This window comes from Lepisosteus oculatus, chromosome 9 (assembly GCF_040954835.1).
Source record: "Lepisosteus oculatus isolate fLepOcu1 chromosome 9, fLepOcu1.hap2, whole genome shotgun sequence".
Classification (NCBI taxonomy): Eukaryota; Metazoa; Chordata; class Actinopteri; order Semionotiformes; family Lepisosteidae; genus Lepisosteus; species Lepisosteus oculatus.
Window position 1 is genome coordinate 43,944,136 of NC_090704.1, and position 13,485 is coordinate 43,957,620.

A 13,485-nucleotide genomic window follows, 5' to 3' on the forward strand; every position below is an offset into this window, starting at 1 on the left:
TTTTCAATAAACACCCAAGAAGTAACGCTGGTATAGAATTTCCCAAACAAATGTTAATAAAAATTGTTTAATTTAAATTACAAATTATTTAACATTCTAAGCACATATTTCAATCAGTTGCACAAAATAATTTATTCACAAACTTTTTTATTACTTAACAATTCCCAAAATAATTTTAATGGACTAATGCTTAAACTGATTCTTAAAGTGTGAGTCCTGATAAAAAAAGAAGTCAAATTGCCCACCTGATTTTCCTCTTTTATTATTTGTGACAATTAATGTCAATCTATGTAAATAATTATCGGTTCTACATGATTTCCAAATTCTGCTCCACTGTACTGAGGAACAGATAGTACAAACAATAGATAAGGAACCGCCCAAATAAAAGTTGAGAGATTTTTCTCACCTCAAAAAGAAAGTGTAAAACCACTTTATAAAGAAAGACTTGTGAAGCCCAGTATTCTGAAAGGTCTGAACATAAGCAGCTCCAAATGCCTTCATCATTATTTGACATAACAAAAGGTTACAATGACAGGTTGTGCAAGATCTATAAGGTGCAACATCTATAAGGGTTTTAAAACAGTAATTAAACAATTCTTTGGATGAGTTAGTTCACCTAACTTAGCATTCACCACAGGCTTGACCAACTCCAGAAAATAAGATGAGCTTCAGTACCACAGTGGCATTGCTTGTTGGCTACCAGAGTTTTGGTGAACTTAAGAAGGACCCCCTGTCTCAGTTTACTCCGCAGCAGTGACAGATAACCACCCTTCAAAGAGCTCAAGTGAACTGAGCCATCACAATACTGAAGCAAACCCATTCAAAACGAGCCACCAATTACACAAAAATTAATAACATTTAACCAAATGCAACACGATGCTCAATTACACACAGATGGATCCTCCTATTTTGAATGCACTTATTCATTTTGGTGGTGTACATCAGAAGTTGTGATGTATGAACACTATTAGTGTGCTCTGTTTCCTCATTCCTAAGAGACCCAGAAACACCAAAATGCAAATCAAATACCTCTTAACCATGTGTGTAATTTGAATTGTAAAGGACTTTGCAAATAAAGGAAAACTGATCGCCCATTACATATTAACAGTCCAACTGAGGAGCAGCTGGGCTTCACACCTGCAAGACACCCTCACTGCTGCTTAATTATGTAGATGTGTTACTTTCACACACTGCAAACACGAGGGAAAAAATATTCTGCAGATCTTCACTTCACGACATAATAAGTAGTCACAACCAAATGGTCCCCAGTATTCGGTTCAAATGACATTGCTGTGAAGAGGACAGAAATGACCTCCTTTCAGTTGTCGAAATGTGCAATAGACTCAAAGACCTGAATTTTTCTCATTCTTTTTACTGCTTCATAGTTTATCTGTCACTTTAAACTGAACTATTAGTGGTCAGTAAAAAAGCAGGTCTTCAGATAAAAGCCGATAGTGGCATGCTCACTTTGCACCTTGCCAAATTCATATTTTATTTAATCAGGAAAGATGCACTGCTTTTGCAGAGGCACTGAAAATAGTTATTCATTGCAAACAATAACCCTTTTAAGAGGGCTAATGGGACCATATAGATACAGGACTTTCGTTCCTCCACAGCTAATAGAACTGCACGTCATTTGCAATTAAAAGTGCATGTTTTCTTCAGAAGAACACAAGGTTTGGCAAATGGCTATGCAAATACTGGATATACTGCATTCGTGAACAAAGGGAACCAGTTTTTTTTTTTCAACTGTTCAGATCAAAGTATGTAAAGATTCTTTGATATATTATCAAACCACCAGAATTGTTCTATTACTTTGTGAATGCCAAGTGCTTAGGGACTGGCAGCTGGCCCATACTGTTAATGGAGGTCTCACCTGTTTCCTTTTACTGGGTCTGTGACTCACACTTCCATTAGATTCTGCACTTGCCATACTGTTTTCCATATTAGTGTATGCAAATACAGGCTTATTTCTGTGCAGCTGAAGCCTCTGAATGACTGAGCAGTAATTCAGGTGGTTAGGTATCTCTGTCAATACTTTTCATTATTTCACAGAAAGCAGTAAGACTGCTCTAAAGCAACCCAGATGAATAATAATGCATCCAACACATACTACTTCATTGCCCAACATATTAAATTGATCTTTCTCATCAGCAAACTATTTTTAACTGCACTCCTACATCATCTGCAAGTGCAAATTGGACTGTGGGTAGTTCCCATTCTGAAAGGCACAGAAATTCCATTCTACTCACTGAAGTGATTCTCACTTCCTTTATGTCACGTAAAAATAAAAAAAAGCTATCCTGTATTTTTATACATTTTTTTTTTTGCAAAGAAAATACACTTTGGTACCCATCAGCGCATTGGCAAGTCAGCCAGGTCGGCTGGTTTTAATGATTGTTGTTCAATGAATCATCCTTCATTGCCTTCACAAACCAGTCTCTCTCCTGGTCCGAGTCGGAGTCACTTACTTCGCTGGTATCAGCTGCTAAGAGCCGCGAGTAGTTCAGCCTCTTCTGGCGAGGAATTCTGCTCTGTATTATCAGGAAGCCGACAGACCACAGTAGCAGAGTGGCAGCTGTTGCTCTGTAGAGAACCTCTAAGCTAAACCTCTGGGCTACAAATCCGCTAGCAAAGCTGCCCAAGCCACCTCCAAGGCCCGTGGAAACGGAGCGAAAAACTCTTTGGACAGATCGCTCCATCCCTGGCATGGAGATGTCGTCGCACTGTGCATCCAGGGCCCACCAGATGGCGCCCTTGCTGAATGCGCTTAGAACCTGAATAGGCAGAACGGCCCAGGGGGACCAAAGGAAGGAGTAGTAGAGGCACTGGAAGGCCAGACACACAGTCCCCAACACCGCAGTCCCGGTCTGGCCCAGGACCCTGAGGACTTTGCCGCGGAAGAAGCTGAGGGCGATCTCGGCGAGCAGCGCGACGGCCGCGGCGACCCCCATGTGCAGCTCGTGGCTGCCCCGGTTCTGCATCTGCCAGAAGAGGAAGTTGTCCACCGTAGACGCGGCGGCGCCCAGGACGAAGGCCGCGACCGCGCACAGCACGGCTCGGCTGTCCGCGCTCACCAGCTGCAGGGCCCTGAGAGCCCGGGGCGAAGGCTCCCGCTGGCCGCTGGAGTGCATCGGCAAGAAGACGGCCACCGGGAGCGCGGAGGCGGTGGCGAGGGCGTAGGCGTAGAAGTGGGCCGCGCTCCTGGGCGTGTGGGCGCCTATGAAGCAGTCCAGGCTGCTGACGAGGAGCCCGGCGCTGCAGACGCCGAACGCTGCCCCCAGCAGCGCCCACAACCTGTGCTTGCCATACCGCTCGGTCGAGTCCACGAAATCCAGGTACTCGTACAGGCCGTCGTCGACCGTCCACTCCAGCGGCGCCGCCAGGGCCTCCCACAGGCCCACCGCGATAAGCACGAGGAAGAACAGCTGGTGCTGAGCGTCCATAACATTGAGACTGCCCAGAAACCCTTTGCTACCCTGCTCCTCCTTCCCTTCTTCTCTGGTCCTTTCCGCTGACCTCACCCTCCTTCTTGAAGGAGACCGGCCCGCTGCCGCAGGGCCTGAAATCTTGTCTTGCTCCCTCTCGTCGTCCTTGGACCAGCGGGCGGCCGGCTCCACTCCTCCGAGGGCCTGCCTCGCGTCCTCTCCTTCCTCGGCGATCGGTTTGGCGGAGCCCACTTTCTTCGGCTCGGTTTGCAGGCCCAGCTGAGCCGTGGGGGCGACGTCCTTGGACGCCCGGTTTGCCGCCGAAGGGGTGTCAAGACGGAGGCGCAGCGCAGTGGCCGCTTCATCGGTACGCGTGGAATCATGAGTTGTGTGGGTTATGCCGTGGCTCTTAGGTGTAGAAGGCGTCAGAGTCTTGTAAGCGAGGGACGGCGTGCCTGGGGGAGCGTAGTCTGTACTTCTGAAGGAGTCTTGAGCGGGTGTAACATTTCCAAAGGCAAATGTGTCGTCTTTAACCGTCCCCGTGTTTTCAGCGCCCCTTAACAGAGTAAAATTGCAGTACTCGCCTGCGGCTTTCGTATCTGAAGGTGGGATCAGGAGAAGAATAAGACCAGCTCCCAACGAGCACAGAAGGGAAGTCAGAATGACTGTTCTTCTTTTGTTGTAGTACTTGGCCAGGAAGCTAGAAACGGGACTCCAGACCAGGCCGACCAAATACTTGGTCCCCATTATAATGCTGGTCATGGAAGCAGTCAGGCCAAGCTGTCTGAAATACAGAGTTAGGAAGGGGATAAGGCAAGCCGTGGCGTAAGAATGCAGAAAATGAAAGATGCTGGCTAAGGCCACAGCTCTCCGGACATCCCACTGCCTGCTCTTCTTCATGGCTGAAGAGGCTCTGCTGTGCTCAGTTCTTCACAGAGATGCAGTTCTGCCAACACACAGGCCCCAGATGAGTCAATCAGGTGCAACAACAGGGATGTTGTGCATTGATGTTTTCTTACTCTCCTACAGTTACCCTCCTGACAGTTCTCAGCTGCGTTATCTGGGAGATCAGTATGCAAGGGCAGCACAGCACCATCACTGTGAAGACCATCACTCACTGCAGAATCAAAAGGGAAGAAGAAAAACAGTAAAGCTCTCGAAATACAAAAATCACGCTAGAAGGGGATGAACGGTCGAACAAGACACACGTGGTTAAAATAAATGTCATCCCTATCGGTCAGCCCTCATCCAAAAACTAATGAACACCCTTATTCCAGGTTGAACAAAATGCGCAGATGACCATATATGCTCACACTTCAGCTGTTACATAAAGTGATAAGGACCAATCACTGTTCGTTAACGCAGTTGATTACAGCACAGGGACAGCATCCGTCTGCGACACAACCATTCGAGACGAATCTTAACCTGTATTAGATCAACTTTGAAAAATTCCATCAATTACTTCCGCTTGTTGGTGTACAAACAGCCTGTTTCAGGGGTTTAGAAAGCATGTACAGTATGTACACTGTTTCGGGAGTTTCACATTTCCAGTCGGGGGGGAAAAAGTTTTTTTAAAGACTAACCACAACGTCTGGTTCCATTACATTCCGCATTGTCGTCATTTAAGACACACGATTTAAAAAGTAATCCCCACTTCACAGGCATCTACAGAAAACATCAATAACCACTTCGGCTACCCCTTCTTGGCTCATTACAATTTTGCCTTGATTTTTTAAAACGCACAAGCTAACGTCATTGTTAAATACTATTTACACAAGCGCGTAACGTTTCGCAAGTTAAAAATTAACGACACAGTTGAGATGTTGACTTTGGCTTTTTACACCTGTTCCAACCTCCTCCTATTGACTCTTCGGTAGACACGTCATGATTTAACATTTTGATCAAATGTATATATATAATTTACCTTAATAAATGCACCCATACAAATTGATTGCGGTAAAATAAGAAATTCCAAAATGGGACTTATTGTAAATATTTATTTTCTCGTTACCGACACTACCTAGATTATATGAACCACACGTAAGAGGATGGACTCACCAGGATACACCTGCAAACTAAGGATTGCGCTGGATTACTGACGAGCGACTGTAACCTTCATGGCGCAATTTATCACAGCGACCTCTGTTGTCTGGGATGTCTACTGCAGGCTTGCGGAGCCAACAGGTGGGCATACAGCAGAGGTCGCAGGTAAAATAGCGTCGCAGATACTATCAAGTGCCTAAAAAAATCTATATGCTTAATAGTTTCTATTATTGTGTGCGTTTAATTCCTTTATTCTCATAATTAAGTAGGGAGATTCTGAAAAAAAAGTGTGTTATTAAGCTGTTTAGTTCAATTCCTGCTACTGCCAGTGGCTTTTAAATTAGCTGCAGTTCTCTTTTGGAACAGTAGATGGAACGAAAGACCTGGATATAAACGACCAAGTATTCAAGAATTCTACTGCACTTTGTACATTTAAGAGTTATGTAGATGTTTTTTTTATATATAATTTAATGGCAAGCTTTTTTGTTGGCTTTTCTACTGCTTTCAAATAAGCTGAGAATCCTAGCGTACGAACATTAGTAAGGGTTTGAAGAGAAATAAAAACTAAGGTTTATTTGTACCATTATAAGATCACTTTATTGTCCATATACAATTTCTTGTGTTAGGAATTGGTCTTTTCACATAGCCCAACTTGCTCTCCATGAGACACACAGACAGGCTTGAGGTCAGAGTTTATGTTTTACTGCACTCTCCGTGCTTTGTATCCTCATTATGCTTTTATCATGAGTTCACTTTTCCATTTCTGATTTTGTAACGGCACACTTTGATCAGGAAAATATTACAAGACCTCACTTAGTCAGTTTGCTCATTACTCCAAAAAGTCTTTATAGAATCAGGTGCAAGATTTTCAGATGTCGGTTTTGTTTTGTAGCTTCATGGTACATCACCAGATCAAACAATAACCAAGACAGAATGCTCCCAAATGCTTTTTATATAATACAACATACAGTATTTAAATCCTACATGTACACACATTACAGTATTTACTTTTGTTTACATATTTGGCAATAAATTACAAAGTATACATTAACACAATTAATATACAGGAGATAAAACACGTTCGTAATAATGATGACAAAGTTTTTATATTTTATAGCAAAATAATGTGCAAGTGGTCATCCAGATATCACAGGTCTCATCCTTCGGATGAGATGTAAAACCGAGGTCCTGACTTTCTGTGATCATTAAAAATCCCAAGGTGTTTCTCAAAAAGAGTAGGGGTGTAACCCCAGCGTCCTGGACAAATTTCTCCCTGGCATTGACCAATCATGGCCTCCTAATAATCATCATCATCTCTGAACTGTCTTCATCACTCTGTTCTCCTCCCCACCGAGAGCTGGTGCGTGGGGAGAGTACTGGCTGCCGTCACATCATCCAGGTGGCAGATACACATTCGTTGTGGTGGAGGGGAGTCGCTTTGAGTGGATTGTCCGGAAAAGTGCTATATAAGTGTAAGGAATTATTCATTATTATTACATTGTGCTGTAACCTTCTAAAGAATAGTTAAATGCAGTGATGGACAACTCACGAGGTGCATGCAGATTTGTGACTGGGACTCCAGACTCATCAAGACATCCACATCTACCGTACTAGCAGCTGTAATGTTCATAGAGAATTCGAATTAAATGAAGTAACATCAGGGTTTGTCCAGATTGTTTAATTTGCCCCTTTTTGGAGGCAGCTAATGTAAACTAACCCAGAGGCTCACAGATGTTTATTTTATGTGCAAATTGTTATTTATTCCCTGAAGGGGTACTTAGAATGGGAGTGCACAGCCTGTGTCCACAAACCTCAACAATCAGATCAGCTCAGAAGTAATTTGATTACTTCAGCCCCAGTGTAGGTGTTACTGCATGCAACGATACATAGCCACACCACTGAAAATCATTCCAGATTTCAGAACTGCCTGCTGAGCTGGTTCAACAAATAATTGGTTGATGGAGTCCAGCAGAAAAATCCAACTATCCTACAATAATCACGAAGCACTCTCAGAAGTGAACAGTGAGACTATAAATTGACAAAGAAAGGGAAAATCTCAAAACATGCAAAATAACAGCAATTAATGTATATAATGACGAAGTAACTTGTAGTGACATTATTGTCAACTCTATATTGAAACGTACTGTACACTTAAATTTAAGGTGCAACTTTTTAAATATGCATTTCACCTTTGGTTACAAACATACTGCGACCTAAACTAGGCAATCAGTTTTATTTCTCCAAAATCTAAAACAATGAAATCTGCATTAACATAATACTGCTAATAACAATTAGATATTCATCTGAAATTACCTCCCTGGAACAAAAAAATGAAGGGCTTTTCAAAATCAATGAAGATGTGCAAACAATGTTTAGATTAAATATTGCCTAGCACATGACAGACAGCACAATATAAAGCACCCACTTGCTACTCAGTTTGATTTCTTGTAAATGAAACCCTTTTTAAAACATGCAAGATTTTAGTTTTGAAACAGAAAGGAAATAATTTGTACGTGCCACTTCAAAGAACTGCAAAGAACTGAGAATACCAGAGTGTGATTCACAGCTCAAGAAGCCTTCTTTTTTGCAATCATTTCTTACAAAAATGCACACCGCTCAGCATATTTAATACTGATCAGGGCCATTATGATTTATTATAAATCAGACCATAATTCTGTGCATTTTTCTTTTCTTTCAGATGCATATGGGAACGGTCACGTCTGAATGAATATTAAGCGTCCAAACACCAACAGCCCCACTTTCATTACAATATTCTTTCACTTTTCATCAGCTTATAAAAGTAAACATAAAAAGGACACAGAGATGTATTGTTCATTTCTAAATGTTCTTAGCAGCTACTAAAAAAGGCTCACAGCCTGTGTTTTCTATGGTTATTTCCATTTTTCCCTGCCTCACCGAATTCACTATGGGATGGGGATCTTCTTCCATCTCTTTCTGTGTCAAACACAGTCCTTTCCACCGAACCTGAAGAGCGGGTTTCGTAAAACCCTCCAAAGCAAGCAGGAAGGAGCTCGTCTCAGACGGTCTCTCCTCAGTCTCTCTTGGTGCCTGCTTGATTTGCCTGGTCAAGCCTGATCCTTCCGAGAAGCTGAGGTTTCAAAGCAGGAGCTGCTTCAAGTCACCAGCTTGAACTAGGGTTCCCATACGTATCGTACCACATGAGAAGGGCTACAAATGAGAGGCCATTTGTATCCTTAGGAGTTCAGCAAGTGCTGTACATTTTCAATTGTTTCCTGTTTCTCTCCGTGTGTCTTTTGAGTTTCTAAAGACAATTATAGTGTAATGCCACAATTTAGATTCGTTTTTTACTTTCTCCAACAAGCTGTTTCATGCCCTTAGTGTGTACACAATGTAATAAATAAACAGAGTCTCACCACTTGTTTGTATCAGTCACACTGGTGAGTATGTACCACACTTCCTCTGTATAAATGTATTAGTACTATATCTATTGATACTTGTTCCATTCAGTGCACAATTCTGTTTGCTCTCCTTACTTTCCAATAGTGCGCCAGAAACCTGATACTTCAGGTGATTAAGATCAGGGTAATTACACCTGCATCTTATCTTTTCACGAGTTTTTCTTGATCACTCTGAGGTTACTCACTGTAACCAATCTGATTACCAGCTACAGTGGACACTGATAGTCACAGCCTCAGACTCTTGTAGTTGTAGTTTAGAACTGCGCTTAAGGAGAGCTGTGGATGTTTTCTGCTGCTTAAACTACTGCAAACATCCATGTCAGTTTGTTTTCGGTGGCCAGGGCAGAATAATCACTGGATAATCCCAGCAAATGTGTTGATGGGCAGAGGCAGACCCTTTGTCATGTACTTCATCAGTCCTACATCTTTTTCGTCTCCCAAGGTAAATTTCGATTTCCTGGCTTTCTGAATGCAGTAGCCTGGGTCCAGGCACCTCGATACTTCGATGCTGTAAAACAAAGAACAGAAAAAAAAACACCTGAAATGAAGAATTCACAAATTGGAATTTCCTTCAGTCTAAACTTCAAAGACATCCAAACTTCTCAACTGCATCCCAAGGAAGGTTGTCCTTGCTAAAAATCCACAGGAAAGTGCCATCACACCACTCACACTGAGAATCTGAACCAAAACAAATATTTTTTTTCAATTCACTGTGGATCACTTTTCTGCCTTATAGAAACCCTTGGTAGTGCAATACAGCAGATACAGGGGCTTGATTAAAAGATGCAGAATGTAATTTTTGAGTGTGTTTGCATCAATCATAAAACTAATTACTGTTTCCATTTGGGGCGGAGTGGTGGCTCTGTGGCTAAGGATCTGCACCTGTGGCTAGAAGGCTGCCGGTTCAAATCCCGCAGCCGGCAGAGGAATCCTACTCTGTTGGGCCCCTGAACAAGGCCCTTAACCCAACTGCTCCAAGGGCACCGTATAAATGGCTGACCCTGCACTCTGACCCCAAGCTTTTCACTCCCTGTGTGTGTGTCTGTCTCATGGAGAGCAAGCTGGGGTATGCGAAAAGACAAATTCCTAATGCAAGAAATTGTATATGGCCAATAAAGTGATCTTATCTTATCTATTCATGTAGCAACACAAGCACTGCTAGACTGTTTCAAATCATTTGACATGGCAGAAGATTTTAATTGGTGCTCACCTCAAAACATCCTTAAAAACTCTCTTGGAGTCCTTGTCAAGGCAAACTGTGAAGGTGCGTCGCTCAAGGGACCTGATTTTAATGCTACACGTTCTGATCCTCTGATCCTATGAATATAACAGATAAACACATTGTAGCCAACCTTCTGTATTATCATGGCCATGGAAATTTCAGACATGCAGGTGTAGAACCTCATTTTTTTATAGTATTTGAGTTGGATCGTCATTGCACTGTACCAACAACCTCCTAAATGTTTAACAAGAAAAACAAACATGAAACTTACCACCCCAGTCTTGATTTTGGGACTATCAGAAAAGCTCACAGTGAGACAGTCAAGGTCTGAAAAAAAGAAAGGAGATGAACAGAGTCACGAGTTTTCAAGTAAACACTAAACATATTTCAGCTGAGAATACACTCCTTACAAGCAGAAAACAAAAATGGAATATCCTGTGAACTGAAGTAACTTTTTTTGTTCCTTTGTTTTACCAGGTACGTAAATTGAGAACATACTGCATACTAAACAGTGACCTGCAGACTCATTAATATAGCAGGGTATTGGAGCAATATGAGTGAGGGACTGTGCTCACAGGGGCAACTGCAGCACTGATCCTGAGATCTGACTCCCCCAACCGTCCGGTCTGGAACCTGGAGCCCTACTGTACTTCACTGGAAGCATGAATCATGAAATGATGAAATGTGCAAACCTCCCGTTATTGTAATTCATTCAACTGAATGCACTGTTGTTTCAAATGTTTGCTTATTTCAAACAACTTGAGAGCACTTATATGAAAATATGAAATATGAAAAGAAATAGGTGACATATTGCACGTATTATGAAATTGTGATTTTGCTGCATCTCGTGCTTAATTCCTCCACCAACGTTCAGGTTTGGTTATCGCACTGGAGGCCTCTAGTGGTAGGAGAGCAGGTACTGCTTCTGATAACCTTCACTGTGCTGCAAGTAAATCATTCAAATCGTCACCTTTCTTTCTGAAATACCAAGTAGTGCAAACAATAAGCAATTACCAGTCCAGTTAAAACCAGTATTCTTTATGTACTGGATATATCCCTTGCTTACCATCTCTTTCACTCATGGGAATAGCATTGATGAGCACACCAGATGTTCTTAGTGAAACTCCCCTGTTCGTTTCCCTGTTGCTCAAAGACGCCTTTGCAACAAAAAGATGACAAAATACAAAAACATAAAAAATCTGTTCATCAAGACAAAGGATGTTTAATGAAAGCAAGCTGGAAATACCAGTGTTAAATGGCAAACAGATCACCAAAACATCAGAGGATATCGTTCAGGATTTCAAAAAAAATATTACAATAAGGGTCAATTTAAATTATATTGCTTTATACTAATAAAACAGCCATTTTATACTTTGTTCAACATACACAGAGTTGTCCAGAAAGAGCACACAAATATTAGGAAATAAAGACCTACCTTTATGTAGTTGACAGAGATGACTGCACCACAGATTTCAGAAATACTCTTTTTATTTCTAACTGATCCCTCTGGAGAATTAATGGAATAACACTTTATTAGCAAACAAGGAAATTTACTGCCCATTCCACAGTTATGTCTTTAGCTCACAATACATTTCCCAAAAAGTATATATTCATTTGTCAGATGCATTTGCTACACAAATGATTTATAGATAACCCAATAGAACACTTTCACAGTCGACCATTTAAAGAAGGTAACGTACATGGTGCAGTAATAAATAGATTGAGCCTTATAAATTCCAGAATACAAAATAAACATATCATAATAATTTACAAAGATAAAATATTGTGTTAAATAAAATAAACTGGATTGATTGTTTAATTCAATTGTGAATTGGATAATAATTTGGAAATCTGCAGGATTAAATGCTTCATGTCAATTATTTTTGGAGGGTGCATTTTTAAAAACAGGTATTAGAACTATTGCAGTCTAGTGTTCAGCGGATTAAAATTGCAAGTCATTTTTGGCTTAGACAGATTAAAACAAAATCTACAAAGAAACAGCAAAAAAAAAACCCATCCCGTTGGCTTCTGATCGCACCTGGGAAAAGTCTGAATTCTGGGAAGTCGACTGCCAGCTGTGTGACGAAAACATCCTCCACAGCCTCCTTCGTCAAGCTGGAGAATGTTATCTGGACACAGGACACAGAAGATTACATTGCATCCAGGAAAAATGACACTTCAGGGGTGCGATTTATAGATCGGCTGCATTTCTTTGGTGCACTGCTCAGACTGCCACTAGAGAGTGAGCAGAAACTGATTTCAATTAAGCAAATCGACAGAGAGGGCAAAAAAAAAAAACAGACCCTGCTTCGTTCCATCCATGACAAGAAAGCGAGAGGAACTCAAATAGTTAATTCTGATCATTAAACAGACCAGAAAAGAGATTTCTTCTGCTTTTAAAGCGAAAGGAAGGACGGGCAGTCTGAACGCCATCTCTTGATTTTCGTGCAGCACATGGAACACCGCAGGCAGGCACCTACCTTGACAGAGTAGAGAGTGAAGAAGACAGGTTGCAGAGCCAAGCGGATGTAGTAGGAGATAACATCAACCAGAAACGGGTCTGTCTCTGCAGATTTGCTCGTGCTTGACTGCTGAAATAAACACAAGTGGCCCTCTGTTACTTCTCGGAGGGAGGTGCAAGGCGTCTAGTTTTCCCGACAGAGCGCGACCCACTCAGCGGGTCAAATCAAACAGGTCAAATTGAAAATGGTGATTTCCAATGCTTTGGAAGAGGTAAAGTGTTTGTATTCATGCTACGCTACCACATCAAAGCCTTAACTAAGAAGTGAAGATCTGTGCTGGTTTCTCCTTGCCATCTATGTTACTATGCATATACAAATGTGAGAAAGGTTAACAAATGGAAGGAACTGTAAGAAAATTGATCTCTATTGATCTTGTTTTACAACAAAATGTTGAGACTTGTGACCCCTTGTGAAGAGGCTAGAAGGGCATCATACAGCCAATACCCACAAGGCTGTACTGTCTTTGTGTCTTGTAAACACAAGTGACTTAACATTTAGCCCTGGAATGACGAGACTTTATATAGCACACGCCACCAAGAAAACTGAAACCAAGATAAGGAAGCTTCTTGAGGCTCAGCCAGAAGCAGAGTCATTTCAGACAGAGTTTTGAGGGCGGCGGCTATTTCCCGCACTCTTACCATTTTGACCAGCTTGGGAATCATGTTTCCCAGGCTGTTAATGTTGCTCTCGAACCAAGGATCCACTCTTCCAAGGTAAGAGGCCAGGAGACAAGGTTTGCTGCTTGTAGCTGAAACATTCTCCTGTAAGACAAGAAAGAACAAACTGCTGTTCCAGACGATAGCTCCACTGGCTTTTTTGTTCCTGGCAAT

The 13,485-nt window shown here is 41.9% G+C and overlaps 2 protein-coding genes across 10 annotated transcripts in view; both read right to left on the reverse strand.

Moving 5' to 3' along the window:
* Nucleotides 1-246: 246 nt before the first annotated feature.
* Nucleotides 247-5,535, reverse strand: mfsd6l (major facilitator superfamily domain containing 6-like). 2 transcript variants are annotated; one of them, XM_015355924.2, is made up of 2 exons: nt 5,487-5,535; nt 247-4,545 (listed from the first exon to the last, which is right to left on the reverse strand). In XM_015355924.2, the coding sequence occupies exon 2, from the start codon at nt 4,326-4,328 to the stop codon at nt 2,391-2,393; it is 1,938 nt and encodes a 645-aa protein (XP_015211410.1). In that variant the 5' UTR covers nt 4,329-4,545; nt 5,487-5,535; the 3' UTR covers nt 247-2,390. The 2 variants fall into 2 exon arrangements, with proteins under 2 accessions (XP_015211410.1, XP_015211409.1); XM_015355923.2 differs by lacking the exon at nt 5,487-5,535 and adding an exon at nt 5,353-5,476.
* Nucleotides 5,536-6,041: 506 nt separating this feature from the next.
* Nucleotides 6,042-13,485, reverse strand: part of LOC102696853 (phosphoinositide 3-kinase regulatory subunit 6) — a 28,019-nt gene continuing 20,575 nt past the window's right edge. For 3 of the 8 annotated variants that reach the window (XM_069194586.1, XM_069194587.1, XM_069194588.1), the window contains 8 exons: nt 13,294-13,416; nt 12,614-12,724; nt 12,172-12,262; nt 11,569-11,639; nt 11,200-11,290; nt 10,405-10,460; nt 10,122-10,228; nt 6,042-9,419 (listed from right to left, as the gene is read on the reverse strand). In XM_069194586.1, the coding sequence (XP_069050687.1) occupies nt 9,263-9,419; nt 10,122-10,228; nt 10,405-10,460; nt 11,200-11,290; nt 11,569-11,639; nt 12,172-12,262; nt 12,614-12,724; nt 13,294-13,416 (807 nt within the window). In that variant the 3' untranslated portion in view covers nt 6,042-9,262. The remainder of the gene's footprint in view (nt 9,420-10,121; nt 10,229-10,404; nt 10,461-11,199; nt 11,291-11,568; nt 11,640-12,171; nt 12,263-12,613; nt 12,725-13,293; nt 13,417-13,485) is intronic. The other 5 variants (XR_011190502.1, XR_011190503.1, XR_011190500.1 and 2 more) reach the window with 5 other exon arrangements.